This window comes from Chroicocephalus ridibundus, chromosome 1 (genome assembly GCF_963924245.1).
Source record: "Chroicocephalus ridibundus chromosome 1, bChrRid1.1, whole genome shotgun sequence".
Lineage (NCBI taxonomy): Eukaryota > Metazoa > Chordata > Aves > Charadriiformes > Laridae > Chroicocephalus > Chroicocephalus ridibundus.
The window spans coordinates 121,828,744-121,851,754 of record NC_086284.1 but is presented as its reverse complement, the minus strand read 5'-3'; the positions used below and the strand labels follow the sequence as shown (position 1 = coordinate 121,851,754).

The following is a 23,011-nucleotide window of genomic DNA, read 5'->3' as shown; positions in this document are numbered from 1 at the left end:
AGGAGAAAAACATTAATGTCACATGAAGCAGCAGAGGTGTCCCTGAGCAGGGGGAAGAACCCCACCAGGGACACACCCTGGGCGATGCTCAGAGCCCATCAGTTCCTGCCAGTGCCTGGGACGCAGGGGAGGACCAACCAGGCCAGCTGCTTGTCCAGCCCAAAAGAGAACATTGTGGTTCCCATATCCCCTGACAACGTGTGTGTCTTACCTGGGCAGAGCTTCTTTTCCTTTCAAACTTCCCAGCCTTGCAGTGGTTTCTGGCCCTCTCTGGAAAGGCACGTGGAGAGTGATGGAAAAACTTGTGCATCTTGACTCTGAGAAAAATATCCCTACAGCTGCCCTACCAAGAAAAAGCCCATTACAGATGTGTCCTCCCTCCTGCTACTGAGGACATGTGTTGGTACCTCTGCTGCCCCAGGACATGCATCAGTACCTCCTCTCATCCCCACCATCCTTAACCTGGTGTATAACATCCCACCGTGGCACCTACCAAGCTGCCAGTAAGTAACTTTTCAGGAAAGGGGTGGCAGGTGAGGAACATCTTGTAATAATCTGCACTGCTGTGAGTGGGACCTCGTGTCCAGCTCCAGGGAAAAGCAAGCTGAGATAAGCAGCGCATCTCAGAAGTGGTTTTTGATGCTGTATGCAGAGGCAGGACTTAGCTATTCACACACATGAATGTCAGCAGCAGGGTGAATGACTGTTTTTTCAGACTTTGGGCTAAGGTAGGAAATGGGGCAAAAGACAGCTCTGAAGCAAACAAAAATCCATTGAGCTGGGAGGTTTCTTTCTTGTCTGTCTTTTATCACGAAGCGCAGCAACAACACCGGGTGGCTGCATTCAGCCAACACAATGTGACATGGAAGCAGTATATTTTTAGGATGTTATTTTTTGCGGGGAAACAAATTCTGAGGGCAAGACATAGCGCTCTAGTAACTCAAACAAGCTGCTCAGGGATTTCTGTGGCTATTGAATATACCACATAGCACGTGGGCTGTCTTGTTGAATTGCAATGGATGTTTCAGATCAATAAAGAGGCTCATTTGAGATTTTTTTTTTTCCCCATGTTACACAAAATACATTCTCTCGTGGTACAAAGCTTGCATGAACTGATCATCGGGAGAAGCTAAGGTAACTGCACTCATGAATGAAAGCCCAAATTCTAGACCCAAGTCCGATTTTCTTGGATGTTAGCCTTTGCAGATAATCTCTGGGTTCTTTGTGGTCCCTGCTCTGAACTGGAAAAGAGAACATATACCTTTAATATTTTTACTCCTTTCTGTGGCTGTCGACTACAATGGCTTGAATATTCTGTTCATCCTCAACTTCAGGACTTCTTGATCTTCGGAGACAGGTGTTCTTCTGTCAGGCTTCTGAGTGACAAGCAGATATTTCATCCCCAGGGAGTATTCTCTCAGCAGTAACCCAGGCATCCAGCGTATCTACCACGGCTGCTTTTACTGCGTTTCCTCAGGTAGGGGAGCAAGGCAAACAAAAAGGGAGCCATGAAGCAACACTTATCCTCCAAGACGTGTCTGGAGGCCTGACCGTAGCCTGGCCAGCACGACCAGCTGCTCCTGCTGGAAACGTTAGCCTGATTAAATGTGCTACCAAAAGATTGCACGTGCACAAATTAGGGAAGTGATATAGATGCTGTTTGCATTTTGCATCTGGTAGTGCATAAAATAGGGAAATGACCAGTGAGGTCTTTCTTTTTTACCTTGAACTCTGTGCCTTTGCTGGACTTATGGGGATCTCCATGGCCAGCAAAAGTCGATACTTGGGGAGGAAATGGAAAACAGTTGGGAAGAAAATTGCAGGTGGTGACTGTCGGTTTCCATAGGCCTTGCCTAAGCAGCAGGCAGGGGTGCCATAAAAGAAAGGGGCTGATAGAGGCACCCAGGCCCCCTAGGAATGCTTTCAGGAGAGAAATGTCAGGGTCTGGACCACCCAAAGATAGACGCGCTACCCAAGGGAGACGGCGGCTGGTGGAGAGAGATGTGCATTTAAGGGACTGTGTCACCCAGGCCACTCGCTTTCTCTGCTCTGGTGGAGGCGCTGTAATCAGCTCTCCCTGGAGTCAAAGGGTGGATTGTCCTCGGGCCCCCAGGGAAGGAGCTATGGGGGCAACCAGATTCCTGCCCAGCTGGGCTTCCAAATTCCCATCCATCTCAGGAAGAGCCGGCAGGTAATGTCCGCTCATGTTGTGTACGTGAGGTGTCCTGCCCTGCTCTTTTAGTTTTGGGGAAAGAAGTGTGATAAGCAAGAACTCAAACCTGTTGTCTTGCTGAAAAGATGCCAGCAGCAGGTCCAATTTGCATAAGACCTGCCTGCAATGAGATGCTTGGCTGGCAGGTGTATGCCTAGTTTATGGAAATGCAGTATGCTTCAAGGACAGCTCAGAAAGATTTGCAGGTGACCTGCAATAAAGACGGGTCACGGGACTGGCTGGAGCCACGCACCAGCACCAAAGCTACCAGCTGAACGGAGCGAGGTACGGGGGTTAACCACACCAAGTGATGCTGTCATGTCTGATGCTGTAGTTCTTCATCCTGCAGAAAATAATTAATGGTGTCCTTCTCAGAAAAAAAAATAATTTAAAAAGTTAATCTGGAAAACTCTCAATTCACTCTATTTTAATTTAGGGGAATTGCATTTTGTTGTTTTCTTAAAAGATAGTGAGTGTAGAGAGTCTGAAGTAGTGTATTTGAGCTATTTTGGAATAACATGTGAAGGAAATGAAGCAGGGAAAAAAAAAAAGTCAGGTTTTTTGTATGCTACGTACCAGATATTCAACTTTAGACACCTGACAAGTTTTCAAGAGAGTTTAACCTGGTAAAGTGCTTACTCTGAGCTTATCTGAAAAGTCAAAGGAAATAAAAAAAGAAAAATAGTCCTGAACATGGGCTTGCAGTATAGGTAGTGTTTTCAACATAAAGGTTTCACAAGATGTACTAATTCTATTGCTCTGGCAGGAAACTGAGGCTTTCACATTTAATGAAGCGTTTCTTTGAAGTCACGCTGAAATGATGATTGTGACTGTCTTGCACATCTGCCTGTCTGCACAGGGCAGACCGTTTCGACTTCCTTTTCCGAGACGCTGCCGGGTGCAGGCCGAGAGCACCACATATTTACCAAAACTTCATCCATCGAAGATGGAAAAAAGGTGGCTCTTCTCCCTCTTTTCTTTGCTCTTGGTGCCCAGCGTTGGAGGTAAGCCTGTCAGACAGATGCCTTGACTCAGCTTACGGTGGAGGGTGGCGAGGGGCAGGGCGGCATGTGCAGGCGGAGGCTGGTGTGTCTCACCAGGGCAAGCTGTAGCTACTGGTAATGACTTCTTGTTTCCTGACAACTTTCGAATAATCCTAGTTATAATGTGCAGCTAGTAAGGAGTAAATGGCTTGTGCTGACTAGCAGGTGAGTTTATTCAAAACGCCTAGCCTGTTTTCACCAGAATAATCACTGAGATGAGCTCACTTGTATTTAGGGCAACGTGCGCCCATCTCCAATGGGCAAAAAGGAAAACCGCTGTTAAACAGCAAAAAAAATCTCTCTCTCTCACACACACACATGCCTGTGTATGAAGGAAGAGAAAGAGTTGAAACACTTACAGGCAAGGATAAAAGGTATACAGCTGCAACCCCTTAAATAGATGCTTCCCTTCATGTTCCCCACCCAGCCCTACACGCTACATTAAAGGCTTGAGGAACAGGTTTGTCATTGGGAGTAAAACTTTCAGAAAAGTTGAGTAAGGAGAACTGCATCCCCATCAGAGGGGGTTTAAATTAAAAACCAAGAAAAAGCCTGATGCTTACAACCCCCTCCCTGCCCCCAACAGGCTGACCATGCTGAATGCAGGAGTACTTATTACCAGCTAGGAAGAATTTCATAGGCTACGCCTTTTTCCAGTTAAGAAAGGAAAAAGTTCATGTATTGGATTGGCGTGGTAAGATGCATCTCAAAACTGGCATAGGCTGTTCCTACTTTCTGTATCATTGAGGCAAACTGGATTTTAAAAGAAAGAAAAATATTTCATATGTGTGTTCATAGAAAATAAAAGTTCTCAAATGCAAAGAAAGAACTAGAGGCTTTAAGACATGCACATGCAGGAAAGCAATATTATTTAGGGAAAAAAAGGACTGCTGGGGTTTTTTTTCCCTGAGGATGTAATCCTCACTGAAGTCACTCAAAGGGGAAAGAGGACACCACCATGCCTTTTGTGGACACCAGACATCTAAATGTCTGGGAGTTACTCTATTAAATTTCAAATGGAGCACGAGTATGGGCTAATGGACAGCATTTGATTTGGAAAAATAAAGTTAGCATAAAATGAGACTAATTATATTGAGATGATAGCAAAAATTAAGAATGTTTTTGCATGAAAGGGTTTCAGTTAACCTACTGTTAGGCTACTAACAACCAACACAAATGTTTCTACGTATGTAACTTTTTCATCTTAATGTAAAAATTCAAGTAATTCTTGGTAGGCATTCTTTACATGGTTCTTTGACAGCATCAGTATGAATATGAGAGAGAACTCACTAGCTGTACTTTGCCTGCTAGTCTTATCACAAGATTGCTAATCACTTTTTACTTAACTTTTACTGATGCAAAACTTGCAGTGAAATCAGTGAGCGTTTGCTATAATAAGCTCCTTGGACTGACAAAAATAATTTTCGGTAATTTTTCTCACAGCACTTATCACTCAGGCTTATTTTTATTTACCTTCTTACGTCACCTCATCTCTTGGAAGTCAATTAAAAGATGACTAGAGCATGAATGGACCTGCTGGAACGGGTCCAGTGGAGGGCCACAAAGATGACGAGAGGGCTGAAACACCTATGCTATGAGGGCAGGCTGAGAGAGTTGGGGTTGTTCAGCCTGCAGAAGAGAAGGCTCCGGGGAGAACTTATAGCGGCCTTCCAGTACCTCAAGGGGGCCTACAGGAAGGATGGGGAGGGACTCTTTATCAGGGAGTGTAATGATAGGACACGGGGTAACAGCTTCAAACTGAAAGAGGGGAGATTTAGATTGGATCTCAGGAAGAAATTCTTAACTCTGAGGGTGGTGAGACACTGGAATGGGTTGCCCAGAGAAGTTGTGGATGCCCCATCCCTGGAAACGTTCAAGGCCAGGCTGGATGGGGCTTTGAGCAACCTGGTCTAGTGGGAGGTGTCCCTGCCCATGGCAGAGGGGTTGGAACTAGATGATCTTTAAGGTCCCTTCCAACCCAAACCATTCTATGATTCAGTGATTCTGTGATTCTGTGTATGCACAGCAATAAAACACAGAGATTAACATTGGCCATGGCCATTCAGTACCTTTGTTCTCCATGCACCTAGTCTCTGTGTGTTCATGTCACACTTCAGAGGTTAGGTACCAAATCTCAGACAGCTCTGCAGGGATGTGGAACTCTGCCCTTGTTCTTCCCTGCCAAACTGGAGCAGCGGGTACACCAGGTCCCTGTCTCGCTCCCAGCTGAGCTGCCAGAGCGTGGGGTACATTGTCCCCCCTGCTGGAACCGTCAAGTCTACCTGGACCCTGGCAGGGCATCCCCTGGCTCAGGTGCCCCGGACCCTTTTACCACACAGCAAAGCAGAAGTCAGAGCAAAGAAATTGGTACCTGCTTTTTTCAAGTAAAGAAGGTGAGTGGTGTGTGCTTGCTGCCACAGGGAGTCAGCAGTATGGCTGGTGGGGCTGTGGGACAAGTTCCCAAAGCAAATTTACAGTGGTGTTTTGATACACAAGGAGCGTAAAAGCCAATGAAGATGAGGGGTGACAAGTTCATCCCTAAGAACATTTGCACAAACTCATTTTTTCTGGGGACCCACATGTCCTTTTGAAAAAGGTCCTTTTTGTGTATGGCTCTGTGGGTGTGATGGATTAGTTCTCTCCCTACAACCCCCCCATCCATAAATTCTTCTTCTCCTTGAGCCTGTCAGTGCCCTGCGTACAGGGGTTAGGGGACTGCAAGCCTCTTGTTCATAGGAGGGAGAGAAATCAATTTTACTACAGCAAGTCGTACAGGCTCACGTTGAAAGCTCCTTCATTTCACCAACCCGTTACTGCTTTATATGGCACACTAACGACTGCCAACATGCTTTATGAAATTAATTGAGGAAGAAACCATACCTACCGGGACAGCTCACTCTGACACTGAAACAGACAATCATTTAGGCCATGCAGAAGCTGTTTAATAACATGGAGGTAAAAGAACAGCTTTCTCTGTTGAAGCAGCAAAGGCAATGGCAGTGGGCAGGGGGAACAGTGTGGGGCAGAATTAGCCAGCAGGGATAGCTCATTTGTTCTTGCAAAAAGAGCTGGGGGATAAGTGGCCCCAGCTTCTGCTTTATTTATATCACTTTAAAGGTTTCCGTTTTCAGAGAGGTCCTCAGAGTTCCCATTTCTTTCACACGAGCGCAACAGGAGCTCTGCACCCTCTTCCAGAGGAGCGTCTGTTTGCTCTCCAGGTTCTCTCTCCGCAGTTTGTACTGGCAGAGATCTGCTGTAAAGCTCCTCACTGGAAAGCCTGTTGTCACAGTTGTAGGGTCTTCGTGGTTGTCTGTGGCTAAGGCACCAAAGCATGTCAAAGATGGCTTAGGAGAAAGCTTTCTTTAAACATTACTTGTGCAGAAAATGGTCCTCTTTTTGTTTCTAAGGCCAGCCTGAAGACGTCATTACTCAAACAGAAGTGGTCCACGTTTTGCCAGGTACTGACGTGACCCTGATGTGCACCTTCCCAAAACCACTCGCCACCTACATTATACAGACACAGTGGTCCAAGACTGATGACAACCAGCTTACCAGAATAGCTGTTTATCACCCTGTTTATGGCACCCATTACTTCACGTTTCCTGAGGCTTCTTACAACTTTTCGGTGTCCTTCAGCATGAGGAAGTGCTGCGACTGGGATGCTACGGAGGTGTTGTGTTCTCCCAATCCAAACGTCACATCTGAGTGCAATCGCTGGGCTCTGCATCTGAAAAATGTTACCGTCTCCCTTAGCGGGCAGTATGAGTGCAGTTTTGCTACTTACCCTTTTGGGACAAAGGCTGCAAAAATTCAACTTATTGTCAAGGCAGAAGGTAAGTGATTATGAATGAGATGTTGCTTTTTCATAACAGGGACAAGGGAAGGGGCAGTGGAATATCAGGTTAAGTGACCATTTCTTGGTCGGTGATGGTGACTTGTTTGGGGTTCGCAATGGTGCCACTGAATGCCGCTGTCTACACAGTTTCCTATTTACCAGGCACTCTTTAGCTGTTTTTATCCGGCTTCTGATTAGCAAACCTTATTTGTTTGGAGAAATATGAAGTTAAATAGCAAGGAAAAAAGGTGGTGAGATGGGCAGTTTCCACATTTTTCATTTTGGAGAAACAGGATGCAGAGAAGACTGGGCAAGCGGCTCAGGATATGGTGGGACCGACGATGCTGGACCTCCAAACTCCAGTGTGCTGCTGCTACAGGCTTGCAGTGCTGGCCACACGAAAGAGCAAAAAAAACCCCTTGTCTGGTTGAGGCTGAGGGATGTCGTCTGCAGGGCGTGCTGGGTGTTAGCTCAATGGAGGGATCTGCATCCCCACCGTCAAAAACGAACTGGAGCAAAGCGGAGGATTGCTTAGGACGAACATAGGAACAGAGACTTGGCTGCTTCTATCAGCCAAAAGGAAGCTGTAAAGCAGCATGACTGCTCTTGGTAAGTAAGCCTCAGGGGAGAGTGTGAACTCCAGGGAGGATATTTAAATTATCCTGGCAAAGGAACAAATGGGTTTAAATAGGATGTGAACGGATTTGACTACAAATTAAACAACGGTGGCAACCATTAGTGCAGCAACTTTGGGAACAGCTGTTTAATGCCAGCTGTGAGGGCAAAAGTCCAAATTGCCATGAAGATGGAGCTGGGCGGGGATGTTGGGCAAGCTTGTTGTTGCGCACGTGGGAGACTGGATTTGACGATCCCAGGTTTCTGTTAACAAGCCAAGAAGGATTAAAATAAATGCAACAAACCTGGCACGGTTTCAGTTTGGAGCTGCGAGGCCAGCGTGCTCTCCCTGCTTGCGCCCAGGGCTGTAGATGCAGCACGTGTTCAGGGGTTAGAGGAGGGGTGGGTGCAGGTGACATAAGGGGTAGCAGAGGGCAGCAGAGCACTGGGGCAGCAGCACCCATTGGCACAGTGCTCCCACCGCCTCTTTGGCCTGCGTCCTGAGGCCGGACCAGTGGCAGGGGAGACATCGGTCCTCAGGTTGGATCACATCAGTCCCGCAGCAGAAGGAGCCTTGACTCCATGGGGTCGGGGACATGGCATGGCTCCTCAGCAGCCGCAGCAGCAGCCTGCCTCTGAAGAAGGCTGGCAACTCTGGAGAAACAAACTTGGGTTCCTCTGCAAGCCTCATATGCAGAGAGGTTTAACCCAAACTGCCATCTCACCTCCTGCTGGCCCCTGCATGGCAGTGCCTCCAAGCGTTTCGGTGCTATTATCCCAGAGTCACACCTCAGGGGCAGCGCAGCGGTACCTCCCTGCCCTGATGAAGCTGTAAAGGCAAAATTAGATCCGGCATCTCTGCAGGTCCCATAGAGGGTGGGTGTGTTTAAGCAGTACATGCTGGATAATTGTGTCAAGGACAAAGCTGCCACTTTACCTGCTGTACAGGCGTGTGCTGCAGGAATTTGAGAATTTTCCTACACTTCAGAGGGCAGAAGGGATGGATGAAGCGGAAAGGTACAAACAGTGCTGGTAACTGTGTGAAACCCTCTCATGCTTTTGTTCTTCATGGGATTTTTCTCTGGCTCTTCTTTAATACAGTAATAGTGCTAATCAGGCATTGCTCTTTTTCTCTTGCTGGTGTCCTTGATTGATACTAATGTGTTCAATGCCATTATTGATGTCTACATGCGAAACGTGGGCAGCTCTTGTTTATATCAGCATCATTGTGGCTTTTTTCAGCAAGTGCATGATGTAGCAAGCTGTGCTACTGATAACTGCTTGCTAGAGAGAACTAAAAAGTTTGGTTTGCAACATACCTCTTGCAGACTTGTGTTTTAAGGTAACCATATCTTTTCCAGTCAACTTCTTCCACTCCAAAGAAGGCCTTAATACAGCCTGCAGGTGGAATGGAGGAGGGTACTAGTCATTAATGGAGTACAGCTCCCAGCTATATCGAAGTGAAGTGAATCCAGATGGATTTAACTCGTAGATACTGCAAAAAGCCCGCAGAGCAGCAGGCTGACATAGGACTGACAAACACAGAGGGCCTTAGCCAACAGGCTGTTAATGGAGGTGGTAATCAAAGATGGGGGGAAAATAAGCAGCTGGGACACTGACTGTGAGAACAGGCCTCTGTCGCAGACCGAGCTCCTGGGTGACTACTTATCTCTGTACTTGCCGTACGCTGCACGGCACTTTTGCATGGCAGCTTGTCCCAGCAAAGTCTCCTGTGCAGTTTTCTTCCTGGGGAAGCTACAGATTTGCTTCCTTTGCCCTTTCTTTATCCTTTCTGCGCTATCCAGCCCCTTTAGGGCTTGTGCACTCCGTGTCCCACTGCAATAGCCGGTGCTTTGCTCTGGTGGAGAGTGGAGACGAGCTGCTTCTGCCGCTGGGTCTCCCAGGCACCACTCTGGGTGCTGCCTTTCTTAATATCCCTGTGGCACCACCTGTGTGCTGGCAACTGTCACTCCATGCTTGGGTGGCAGACAGAAAGGAAGTTACAGTCACCAGAAAGTCCCCACTGCCAAATAACCTAACAGCCTGGGACTGATAGATAGTCTTCCTCCCCTCAAGATAAAAAAAAAAAAAAAAATAAAAAAATAAAATATCTATCCGTTCTATCTCAACACGCAAGCCAGAGCTACCAGAGGAACAAAGTTCAAAAGTTTTTCCCACAATGGTGTGCCTGCCTACACGGGGCTGAGGGTTGGAGAGCTCAGGGCTCACCAAGGCACTCGTAGCATCTCCCGGCCATCGCCGCTGCTCTTCCTGTTTACATGCACACACACACGCAGGCCCAGTGTTTGGACCACAGCTGTGCTCTATTTAGTGCATCACTCTGCCCTTCCACAGAGGGACTGGAGCCCTGGGCTGAGAATGGGTAGCGTAGGAGATGCTGAAATGCTTTTTTTTAAATAGATGACAAAGGAAAGAGCAACAAGTTCTCTGCTTCTGCTAGTGGGCAGGTTGGAGAATAACAAAAGGAGCACTTACACTGAAAAACAGGGTTAATCTTAACCCGCCTGACATGCTGAACACCTTGCTTGGTGAAAGGAAGGCCTGTGGATATCTTCAGAGGAAATGAAATACAGGTGCACAAAATTGATGTGAAGGTTTAATGCCGCAGAAAAAAAAATTGTAAGAGAAATATTGAAGCTTCGAATTATTCTCAGCTCCAAAAGGAGACATCTTGATCCTGCAGTTAAGCTAAGGTTTTTATGAATTGCCCAAAAACTCAGGTAAAGCCATGAATTAGAGTCATGAAACTGCATCTAGAATCAGATACAGGGCTTTCACTTAACAAAAGTGTCTATGGGTAATGGTTGAAAATTACAGTTCCTTTCTAATCAAAAAAGTGCCTGTTCCTGTAACAGAAGACTAGACAGCATTGGTTTTTAAAGCACAATGAACACCATGTTTCTGATTTTCCGTCTTGGGCTTTTTGTTGTTGTTGTTGTTGTTGTTCCTGCTGCTGTTGCAATGACAAAAGAGGAGCAGCACTACGTGAAGGAAGTGTGGTTAAACCAGACCTTAGAAATTCCATGCCTTGAGGACACGACCTCAGAAAATTTGTCCAATTATCCTTTGAAATGGCTAGTGGTAAGTATTTCTCCTATATCTCAGGTATAAATTTCAGAAGGAACTACAGGGTATTTTTGCAGATTGAAATAGAAATGTTAGACTTAACTGTATCCTGCAGAATTTGCTAAACAAAAGGTATCAGTCGTATTGGACTGTGATAATAAAGGGGAAAAGTACAAACATGGTTTTGCAACGCAGACACCACAAACAATAGCTGTTAAAGAAACAAAGAGGGGAAAATTCCATCTTAATTGCTGTTAATTTTTCAGGAGTACATGTAGAGCATGTCCATGGAAAGTGGCAAGGAACTTAGCAAATGTAACAGAGCTAAAATATTCCTTGTGTTGGATTTCTCAGGGGTTTTTGCTGTAGTGAAGCTTTAGTATCTCCAAAAAAATGCACAGTTACTGCGTAGGGTAGTGAGATATCAGGCCGCTTTGAAATAGGGGAAAAAAAAAAACCAAACCAAAACAGGCTGACTGTAATGGTTTTGGTTTTGCTAACCTCTGTGTCACAGAGGCAGGCCGAAGACATGAAAACCCAGTTATCTAGCTAACCACATAAAATGCTATTTTTAAGCTATTTGCTGTGAGATATAAAGCTCATTATATTTTTGTACGGCATCTCACTTTCTGGATAAATATTTATACGCATGTTTTAATGTAACCTTTTAGCATTCATTTCAGCATGTAGAGATAAGCATCAGCCAGCGGTGTCCTTGAGCTCTGCCTGATAAATTCTGTCTGGTGTCACTGAGGAATTTTAACTGTTGAGGCTTTTCTTAAAGGTGATTTTCAAATATTTCAGGACTTTTAATTATTTGTCCCAGCTCATTATCTATTTTGATCTCCCCTTTGCAATGCATTCTTAATATTAAAATTCTTAAAATTTTTTGTAAGGAACATCATTGTCCTTACTATGTTTTAGTGTTGCTAGTTCACTCTACAAAGCAGCAGAGGAAGGGGAAAAAGACAACCAAAGGTCAGCACAATGACATATGTGGGTCACCATGCATCATTCAGAGCGTGGCTTGCAAATATGTACTGAGGCACAGACGTCCAGGATGCGCCGGCTGCACTTCTATCTAAGGGTGGGTGGCATACAGGCATTAAGAGATGACTTTTAGCTATTATTACCAGGTTTTCACTATTTAAAATCTAAACCAGCAAGGATTGTCTTGGAATTTTGATTGTACTTAATATCTATGGGATGCAGCATAATTTAAAGGCTGCTGCAGTGAGAAAGCAGCTCTGTTGCCCTCTCTGCAGGCTGCAGAGACCAGGACTCACAAGACACAGTCGTTCACTCCATAGTTTATTAGTCAGATGATGACTACTATCGGTTTTGAAGATCTGAGGGAGAATGTATTTCGAAAAAAAAATAGATGTTGCAAAAGTCCACCTACTACTGTGCAACGCTAGGGGTGCAAGGGAAGATTTTCATAGTGGGGATAGAGCTGGTTTACAAAAATATTTGGGGAGGGGCTGTCTTGTCTTCACACATTATGTGGGTTGCTCTTTTCACAGGGGGAAAACGGCAGGAAAGAGGAACTTGTGACCAAGGAGCCCTTTTGCCCTGCGGTGTATAGGAATAGGAGCACACTGGACAGGCAAAGAGTCCACCTGGGTTTGAATAACTCTCTAAAGATTTTCCCCACCAAAATCGTGGATGATGGCAGGGTGTTTTCCTGCCACGTGCTGTACCACCCAGAGAGAGTCCGGAAGAGCAGCACCACCGTGAGAGTATTCGGTAAGGGGCTTATGCCAACTGCCCATTTAATTGCACTTTTAAAGGTAACATTCCTGTCTGGTTCTGAAGGCGATAGTTTTTGAAATACACTGGGGTTTTTTTATGTATACATATTTACATTACATTTTTTTCAGCTGCAATAAGTTAAAATGTTAGTAAATAGCCCCATAGTTCTTAGGAAGAATTTGGGGCCACTCCTTCAATTTCTAGTGTCAAAAATAGTAGATCCATTGCGCATATATCAACCCCACCGGCATGCACATTGCCACTATGTCACCCCGATGTGTAAGCTTCTGTTGGCACTTTGCAGGTTACAGGTAAGCACCTTGGTCATCGAGATCTCTGTGCCCCAGTTACAAAATGACCATTCTGCTTGTGGTTAGGAAACCATGGCCAAAATCTAGTAAGCGGAACTACCGTTGTTGCAAAGTCTCATCCTCGAAGGCATGTGATGTTCAACTGCTGCCAAAGGCTCTGGTTTTGACATTGAGGTCCTGCCTGGGTGCTCAAATGGGTCAGGAGTGGCAGGGCCCATGTACCACAAACACGTGGGCTGGCATTTCATGCTGGAAGCCTTCCCCATCTTTAGTTACTTGGCCTGTTCCCTTTCTAGTGGCTTAGGAACCACTCTACAATCGCTGAGGTACAACCGAATCAGAGCAGTGCTGCCCACTGAAAACCAGACTGCGTTTTCTGCTTAAAGAGCAGTGAGTCTGGAAAGCATATTTCCAATGCTTCTGCAATGGATGGGTGTTAAATGGTGGGTCTGTCAACAGTCCCTTGGCTGTAGTTGCTTCCCCAAGGAAGCCCGCAGCTTGGGGATGGCACAGCCATGCGAGGCTGATGCTCTGAATGCAAAGAAAGATTCAACAGGGAGCAGTAAAAAGACAAAAAAGGCAAAACCTGTGTCTGGGGGCTGTTGGTCGGTCACTGACGCAAGAGAAATAAAAATAGAAGTTAATGATCTGAAATTTCCTCTTGCATTTGCATGATTCAGACAAGGGTCTTACTTTTAAAAATCAACGTTTGTCAAATAGCCATAGTGTTACCTGGGTAATCGTTCAAGTATACTGACATACTTGAACTCTCCCTCCCCTCCATCCCTGCTGATGCTCTCGCCTTGGTTTGTGTATCTGTTAGCCAAAGAGGTTGCTTTATTTGTCGTCTTCTCCGAATTACTGTGTCATGTGTGGTTGTCTGTGCATGCACCCGCGTCGGCATATTAGCGCAACAGGGAGAGAGGCAAGCAAGAGAAAGCAACCGTGGCCCTTGGTGTTGAGCAGCCTGTGTGTGACGCTCCCAGTAAGTGCTGTCTGGCTTTGGACCGGGGTGCTGTACCATCAGCCTCTCTCACAGAGGTCCTGAGGGCAGGGGTAGGAGGAGGGGCTCCCTGAGAGCTGGTTTGTGGTGGGTACAGAGGAAGGTCTCTCAGACCTCAGGCCGACAGAGTCCCGATCTCGGAGGAAGAGCATTTTTTTTGCTCTTAGCCATTTCACATCTGATATTTTGTGGGTAAAATAACTATTTTGCATGTGGTCTCACTCTTTTCTGTTACCATTGGCTGGAGTCACGCTGCTTATGATTGCATCATATCAGCATTTCTCCGTTTACCTCTTTTGTGCTGCAGCAGGAGGGGAGACCAAGGGCAAATGCACCAGCCCACACCCCCATGCACTGGCAGGGCACAGGCAGAGACAGTGGCCAGAACAATCCAGCAATCTCCAGTTGACATCTGGGGACAGACAAACAGCCACTTCAGATGAGAGCATCCCTCTTGTTCCTTGTGCCAAAGCTGACTGAGAAACAAACATTTATGTCCTAGCAGGTAGACCAAGCCTCAAATGGCCTGGGCAGGATCTGAAGCATGATAGTAAGCCTATAAAACGTCATCAGCACATTATATTGGTTATATCTGTCATCCTGGGCATTAGAAAAGACACAGGCAGGGATCCAAGGCCAAAAGAAACCTGGGGAGATTTTCCCATCCCAGCAAGCCAGCATTCCACTGTCACCCAAACACTTGGGCAATCAAACCCCACAGGCTGGGTGCCATGGAAGAAGGGCAGGGAGGGCAGGCAGCGTAGTGCGCCACAGGGCTGTAATGGGCAGGAGGAGGAGGAAGAGGAAGCTACTGTCACCTGGGGAAAGCTCCTTGTGCAGGATCCCTCTGACAAATGCTTCAGGGCTAAACACAGCGGAGACAGCCCAAGTCTGAGGGGAGGCCGCGGCACTTCCCCACAGATGCTAGAGGTGGCCTGAGTGTGACTCAGAGCTGGGCAGGAGGGGATGGGGAAGGCAGGAACCAGTCTCTCAGTGAAGTTGAGAGTCTTGGTAGGTTGAGTAAAAACAGACATTCAATCGAGAGAGCTTTTTTTAAGAGGGTACATTTGGACCAAAATACCTTAAAATATTTCTTTCCTAGAACAGAGTTCTTTTAGATACAAGTTTCTGAGAAAATGTATGGCCTTTAGACATCTAACTTTGCCAAATATTGATTTCTCCTTTTTGTAAGAGTAAAAGCTCAGCAGCAGAGACTACTACACTAAATATTGAATTTCTGCTAGACCTAAAACATTGGTAAATATCCTAGCAAGACAAATGAATGTCAAACTGTTAACGGGGCCTGAGATGTTAAATGGAAAAGATCTATTAGATCATTCAGAGCTGTGCTTGAGAGCTGCCTGCCAGAACAGTTACCCAGCAAACATGTCTTCTGAGAAAGCAGAGGACAGCATCCAATACAGATGTGGAAAATCATACCTGTTGCCGTCAAAAAACAAAAGGAAGAGTAGGCACTAGGCTAGATGTTATTTAGTCTCAGCCAACTTTTAGCTGAGATTAGAAGATCCAGTTTACCAGACTTTTTCTTACATCTGAAAAAGCATGGTTGTCTTCTGCCAGCCCCACTATCATCTGTACAGTTTTGTCAAGGCACAAACAAGGATGAAATCTGAAAACATTCATTTTCTGATAGCAAGATTCCATGAAAACAAAACAAAAAAAAAAAGAGGAAAAAAAAAAAAGGAAATTGCCCCCCAAAAGTACCCTAAGTCCAGAAAAACATAAGGCCATGACAATTAAATATAGGTCACTCCCAGGCATAATCCACCAGTAACACTAGGCAGAAAAATGGAAATTAAAAAAAAAAGAAGGCAGGAGAGTCCTCAGTGGATTTGCTATGTAAAACAAACAGGGAAACTTGAGCAGTTCAACTCAGAAGGGAATGTAATGAACAGAGGTGACCCTATATCAATCAAAAGGGTTAGAAAAAAAGAGAAGAAAATCATCTTAATGTATCTTAATGGTAGAGAATAAAGCGGAGTTTGGGTTGGAAAGAGAAAGAATCACAGATCTCCTAAGTAATCCAAGAGATGCACTTGTTCCCAGTCGCTCAGAAAGGGCCAGAAGAACAATTTATCCAAGGTTTTGGAGATTTGCTATATATTAGCACAGTTTCAACAGCCCTTACTTAACAAGTCAGTTAATATTGCTGCAAACCAGTGATCCCAATGGCTAGTTTAGAAACGCCAATTTAGAGAGGCTTACGGTACCTGATAACTTTTATCTATACAGTCAGCCGCACCTGGAACCAAAATGCTGTGAAAACAAAAGAAAGCACTTTTTCCATTTCTTGTGGATGTGGTCATCAGAGACCCACTGCTCTGATGTGAAGGTGAGCTCTGGGCTTCCTGGCAAGGCAGGAAGCGCCTGCGGTGTGACACTGTCATTACTTCTGCCCAGGTGACAGCATGCAGATAGCTGGTAGCCAAAATCAATCAATGTTTTCGGGGACAGGTAAAGCCTTTGCAGATGACTTTGATTGGCAAACACCTGAAGGAACCAACAGCTGGGGAGTGTTTTATTTCAACAGGCCTAGGAAGGGAGTCATTGCTGCCGGAGCCACGACTACAGGATGGTTTGAGCTTGCTTCTCTGGCAAAGCCACCCAAGAATAGTTTAGATAGGCAGTGAAATACATCACAGATCTTGTGGTAGTAGATGCTGATATATGCTTGTAAACCACTTCCTTGACTTCACGTCGGAGCCGTGCAAGTTTTATCTTGCTAGGCGTGTAGGTGGATGTAGGATTTAATTTCCACTCTTTTTAGAAACAAGGCTGTTAAATCTCATTAGAAGCTGTTACTGTGACCTTCAGTATCCATTTCACTAATACATTTTCTGTTTGCTTTCCAGCCTACCCTGAGATCTCCATTAGCCTTCAGGAGGGCTCAGCTGGCACCTCGCAGAAGGTGAGTGATTTTGGAGCAAAGAGTAATGCCTGTGACCGTCGCTGTGCCACCCCAGCAGGGCCAGGCAGGCTAAGCTGAATCACACATAGGCGGGACCTCCAAACTGACCGAGCTCACAGGGCGACAAGCGAGTCAATGAGTTAATGGTGTCAGCCGTTCGTGCCCTTTCCTCTGAGTGATTCCAACCCCTGCAACAGCGAGCTGCTTCAGTGAGAACAAACTGGAGCTAGCTACAGGCTTCTCCGTGGTGTGAGTAAAATCTGATTTTGCGTTAGCCCCAGGGAAAGCTCCGGGACAGGGTCCAAGGGGCTGTGAGGAGTTGGTGGTGTTGCAGGGGGCTGCGATGCTCCCTTTCCCTCCCCACCCACTGGCTGACACCCAGCAGCCTCGAGCTGCCCTCTCCACACCGCATAAAATCCCTCTCTGAAGAAGGTCACCCACTACCTGGGATGCTGGTCCGAAGGTGTAGGCAGTGGCAGTCCTGTCCTGCACACAGACCCCCAGGGACAGGGAGGAGCAGGTGCTCGAGGCACCGACATGGTCTAGCGTGTCGATGGAAAGGTGATGATCTTGTTGGGCATAATGTGGTGTGCTGCAAACAGAACTCAGCTGGAGCAATCGGATGCTGATGGAGGGGCTGGATCTAAGTCTGAGGGCCCCTATTTAGAGGTGAGCAGTTACACATGTGTTTTGGGACCTTCATCACCTGCTTGGCAATGGCAAAACCTAAAGGGAAAGTCTGCTGTACTGCATTGGCTGTACTTAACGTATTTGTGGCCCATATGATTGACTAGCAAGCCATTAGCAAGCTGTGACACTTTGCTTCCTGTTGCATCCATCCAGGTTGAAGCTTTTGATCCGTGAGCGTCCCAAGTTTAGAAAGTTTTACTTGGAAAGAATGCTTGTGGGCAGACAGAACCTTGTATTAAACCGTACCCATGTGTTGTCAGACAAGCCATGAGTCAGCTGGTTCTGCAAAACCAGTATGATTTTCCTGGTGACATATTTCCAAGTGTGGTGTTGGACATTGCAGGTTTTTGTCTGCACTTTCCAGCTGAGCAGAGCAAGGGGTGCTGCTGTCATCCAACTGGGCAACAGAAACTCTTCCAAGAGCCTCTGACCATTCTTCACCTCCAAACAAACACCGACTCCTTTCCTTCTCTTTTCCACCTTTTCTTGCAGGCCTTAAATCTACTTTGTATTTCTTCATAGGTAGCATTTATAAAAATATTATGAACTAATAGTGCCTGAAAAATAAGGGAATAATGAAGAGAAAAGAGAAGAAAACCATTACACCACAAGTTTAGAGGTTATTTACCGTGGCAAGTTGAGTTTCAGCTCAGTAGTTTCGGTCTTCCTACTGAATGATTGACTTCTACTGGCTGCAATGCATCAAGCTTGCTTTCAACTGAATGTGTGAGCCACTTTCTTCGAAAGTGGGAGCAAGAGGGCTTTGTGCTGCATGAGTATCGCATGCTCTTTTCTTTTTTTTTCTTTGTTTAACTGAGCAAGGCAATTTCTCTAAGCTGCTCTAAGTAAATGTAATTGGGAACATCTAGGAAGCACGAGGTTGAGACCTCCCACCCTGCTAGTGCCCAACCTTTCATCCAGCCTTGATTTTGAGGTCCTTCCCATCTATTGCTTGATGAGAAATTAAATTGAGCACAGATTTTTAGAGCAACTGGCATACAGCCAGGACTACTGCATCTAAAGCACACAATTCCTTGTGACTTCTGGCAACCTCTTGTATATCGTGCCCTCTACAAAGGTATCTAATTTTGTATATTTTGTAACACATCATTGTGCTAGGCAGTCTTTTTCATGGGATTTGCCTCCTTATCTGCCTAATGAAGGAAGGATTTAGATGTCAATCAGGAGGTGTCTCATTCTCCCCACACACACTGATGCCGGTGTTTCTGCATGTGGGTGTTTCTCACCGAGGCACTGGGGGTGGGAGGGTGGACATGGATATCTCTCTGGACGCAGCGCAGGACTGAAGGGTTTTGGAGCCCATCACTCCCCGGCTGGCCCAGGATGATGAGGGTGTCCCTGGGCTCTCATTCAGTGGTGTCTGCAACCAGAAAAATCAGGGGGAAAGAAAGCTCTGTCTGCAAGGGCTTTTGGAAGCCATCAGACAGGTGAGAAATGCCAGAGGCTAATGACTTGTTTTTACTGCCCTATAGCGTAACGTGAGCTGCATCGTGAGGAAGGCATTTCCCAAGCCAAGTCTCCGGTGGTATGTGGACAGAGTGAGCCTGATGGAGCGGCATGAAGGTAATGCAACCTGTCAGCAGGACAACGGCACATCTGTAGAAGTGGTTCACAAGAAAAGCGACGGTTGCTCATCCACTCCTGCCACAGGGAGCCTGTGGGCGTCCATCAGGGTGAAGGGAAGGATCAGAACTCCTCAAAGGGAACAGCTGGCAAAGAGCCATGACCACAGACCCCCGCAATTGACAGTGATGGGAACAACGGCTTGGAATAACCACGCTGTTCTTGCTATCTTTGATACTGTCTCAGTAAAGAAACCTGCAGCTATATGAGCTTGTTTTTCAGTACCAATATTTTGCACATCCCTGATTTATAGTTTGGAGTGTAATGAGAGGGTCTTGCAGATTTTCTTTTTTTTTTTTTCTTTCCCCTAGAAATTTCTGTTGAACAAGAAGATTTGCGAGATAGTGAAGGTTTCTATCATCTGAGATCAACGCTGATGTTACAAGGGACCTACCAGACACATAAGACATTCTCGTGTGCATGTCTGTTTTCCTTCCTTGGGAATGAAACATGGAATATTTCATCACAAGAAATATTTGTTTCCTTCGGTAGGTTTTTCTTATGTAGGACACATCTGAAACGTAAAATGTAAAGAACACTGAACACGTGTATTCTCTGTTAGTTAAAATACTGAAGAAATGCCAAGAATAAGGAAGCTCTATTGTACAAGTTCATCACACAGCTTGAACTTCCTGGGAGGTTTTTTAGCTCAAGTCTGCTCAAGCCGCTAAATGAGCTGAGAAACTCCTGCACAAATATAAGATGCTTGCTGTTTGTTTAGGCAGGATCTTGCTGCGCTTCCCATATCCCAAAATACACTAGCTTAGCCACATGGCAGCAGTGAGCTATCATAATCATGTGTTTCTCACTGAGCACTCCTGGCAGAAAGTCTGCATGTGTGCAACGCGGCTCTCTGGAAAATCACACCCTCAGAGTCAGGGCTATGTTGTACATCTTCAGTGAAACGTGCAAAAGGCCCCTAAAACAGTTGACCCATTTTGGACAATGGAGAGACTAGGGAAGTGCGGAAAAATACTGTCTCAAGCAGTTGCTGAAAGCAGGAGACACGGCGGTGCAGAGGTTACGGCATTTCTGAGGATGCAGGTTGGCTGGCAAGAAGGAAAGACTGATTTCCTTTAGCATCCTCTTGTGCATGCCTCTTTTTTGGGTGCAAATGCATAACTACACTTTTTTTTTTTTTTTTTTTTTTTTTTTTTTTTAATGGGTATGCCCCTTACTGCACAGATAATACAACTGAACTGCTGGCCTCTTAGCAGTCTCCATGGGTACATCACGTACTGTGGTGACTACTTGCAGCTCAGCTGTGTTCACTTGTGGCTGTGGATACACTTATTGGTATGCTTTTCCCACAAAGAAAGACTGCATCAAAAGCCAGAGTGTACTCCTCTGGAAACCTAGTTTCGGAGGAAAGGGAGATAAATGATCATTTTTCTCCAAAATGACTCATTTCACCCAATTTGCAGTTTTGTAGAAATATATTCAAATTGGAGAGCCGTCAATTAAAGCAGTCTACATTCTTGCCTGCAGGCTATGCTAACGCTAAGATAGATCCACTCTGTATAAAAATGTGAATGTATTTATATGTGACAGAAAGGAAAGAATTAAATTAATTCTCAGCTATGTTCTGTGAAGGTGCCACACTAATGCACAGTATGACACAAACCCCAAACTAAATTTTCAGCCTTTATAACAAAAGCCTAACTACTTTTAAGAACTGCTTTCATCTTTCTTTTTTTTTTTTCCTTCACAGACAATAAATCTAATGAAGCCTCATCTGAAGCTTTTACGACCATAGCTTCAGAAGGTAGGATAAATTAGAGAACAAAATAACTCGGGTTAGGTTAAAAGTGAGTCTGTAAATTCCTAAAGCTGCTGGAGAAATAGTTTTGCAAACTTATTTCTGGATGGGTAGTAAGGTACCCCTTTCTGCAGCTATGACTTCAGAGAAAACACTATAAACAGATATTTTGGTGACATAATCTATCATAATTAAGCCCAAGCATAATTAAACTCCATCCTTGAGGGGCACTTATTGTTATTTCTGATGCTTCAGCTGGCATTTGAATATAGCTCTTTCAGCACTGAGCTGATAATTAAAAATAACAGCCCTACTAATGGTCCTACCTTCTGCTTAAGTACACAGCCAAGATCCTCAACACTTTTGCCTAATTAAAGAACCGATGGGATGTTTCTTCGTTTGTGTAAATTTTGCAAATCCGCGCTCTGCCCCTGCAAGTTTGTTTTATTATTATCAGCTTATTGCAGACAGATAAATCGTTCCCTCCACAGCTCAGCTGAAGCCCTTTGGAGACGCCTCTCCTGGGGCGGCTGGTTCTGCTCCCCACGGGAGGCAGCTGCGTTTCAGCGGTGGGTTATGTGAGTGCATCAGAGAAATGCTGTAGAAAAATGGCATGGAAAGAAGTGCGGCGTTCTATGTAAGCTTGCTTCTGTGAGTGCAGTTTGTGGCAAACCCTGAGGGTTCAGCTAATACCCTGCTGGGCACCAGAAAGCCATCCCAGGTACAGGGGGTCCCTGACAGAGAGACTTTGTCCTCCTCTGGCCTCTGCAAGGTGATATCTCAAAGCAGCCCCTGCAGCTTGTGTCATGTCACCACCCTGCTTCACCTTGCATGCTCTGCAGAAATGTACTGGGAGCTCGGCAAACCTCAAAGTGCCCCACTGCCCTGGTTTTTAGACCTGCTGCAGCTTTGGTAAGGAGACCTTCTATGCAATGAAATCCCTGATAGCGCAGGCAAGGCTAAGATGAAACGTAAACGGAAGAGCAACACTCAAAATAGACAAAGGAGGTACAAATGCTTGCAAAGGAAAGCAGTTGGAGAGTTGATGGGTACCTTTTTAGGCTAAGATCCTATCTGCAAAGGGTCGCTCCCCACCCAACGCCCTCCCAACAGGCCTGACCAGGCAGAGGTACCTTCTGGCTGCCTTCCCAGATATATTTTTCTAATGGGGTGTGTGAGCTTTCACAGATCACCTCCTTCATAGAGCCCTTTGGGAAGATTTAATCCTTCTTCCTAACCTACTCATGGGGTGCTTTGCCTCACCTCCTGGGAGAAGAAAAAAAAAAAATAATTGGCACCTGTCTCACTCAGGTTTTAAATGCTGCTTGGATGGGACAGTGTCTCTGCTGTGCTTGGTTGGCTGTTAACGGTCCTTTAATTACAAGGAATAAGTCTCTTTCTTCTTCTTTGAGGACTCAGTAAGGGCTTTTCAGTGCAAAGTGTCCCTGAAATTTCCTGTCAGAGTTGCAGTCTCTGAAGTGCCTCATGGATGGAGCTATGCAGGTGCCACTGCCGGATCATACAGGTTATTTGAACACGCATGCTAATAAGATGCATCTGTTTGTGTGGAGTAAAACCATGTAATTCACTTCTGCGTTTTGGGTTGTGGTGCTCAGGGCTCCCTCAAAACCTGTTTCCTTAGGGATTTCACAGGAGAGTTACCTCAAGTGCTTCATGCTTCTCACCGGACCACTTGGATGAGTTGTGCATTGAAAGATCATTTGGAAATTAAGTGTGATGCACTCCCTCACTCTTAAACCTTTGAATCACCCACTTTTCTAAAGCAGAATAAACACCTTTCGCTTTGATTTGTTATAGATGTTGGAAATTCAGCACTTCCATCAGCTGTCATGACTACCTCAGGTAAGGGGAAAAAAAAGCGCCTCCTTTATTACTCAGTCAATATATGTAGGGTCTCTGCTTGACCACTGCTTAAATGTCATGTACACAGAGCCAGAGGTGTGCCAGGGAAAGGTCAGTGTGCTCTGGTACTGATGGTACCTGTGTGCCGCTGGACAGGAATTTGTGAGCTATGAAGTTACCCAAGAAGAGATCTGACACAAATCCTGCTAAAACTCTCATGTTACGACAGCATGTAAAATGGCATGCTGCATATCATGTATTATTATTA

The 23,011-nt window shown here is 45.6% G+C and overlaps 1 protein-coding gene across 1 annotated transcript in view; it reads left to right on the top strand.

Annotated features, from left to right (window-relative positions):
- CD96 (CD96 molecule) overlaps positions 1-23,011 on the top strand; it is a 65,277-nt gene that overhangs the window by 32,349 nt on the left and 9,917 nt on the right. The window contains exons 3-11 of the mRNA XM_063319277.1: positions 3,072-3,216; positions 6,663-7,088; positions 10,698-10,807; positions 12,316-12,538; positions 16,732-16,787; positions 18,971-19,061; positions 19,433-19,609; positions 20,833-20,886; positions 22,699-22,743. Of these exons, the coding sequence (XP_063175347.1) occupies positions 3,159-3,216; positions 6,663-7,088; positions 10,698-10,807; positions 12,316-12,538; positions 16,732-16,787; positions 18,971-19,061; positions 19,433-19,609; positions 20,833-20,886; positions 22,699-22,743 (1,240 nt within the window). The 5' untranslated portion in view covers positions 3,072-3,158. The remainder of the gene's footprint in view (positions 1-3,071; positions 3,217-6,662; positions 7,089-10,697; positions 10,808-12,315; positions 12,539-16,731; positions 16,788-18,970; positions 19,062-19,432; positions 19,610-20,832; positions 20,887-22,698; positions 22,744-23,011) is intronic.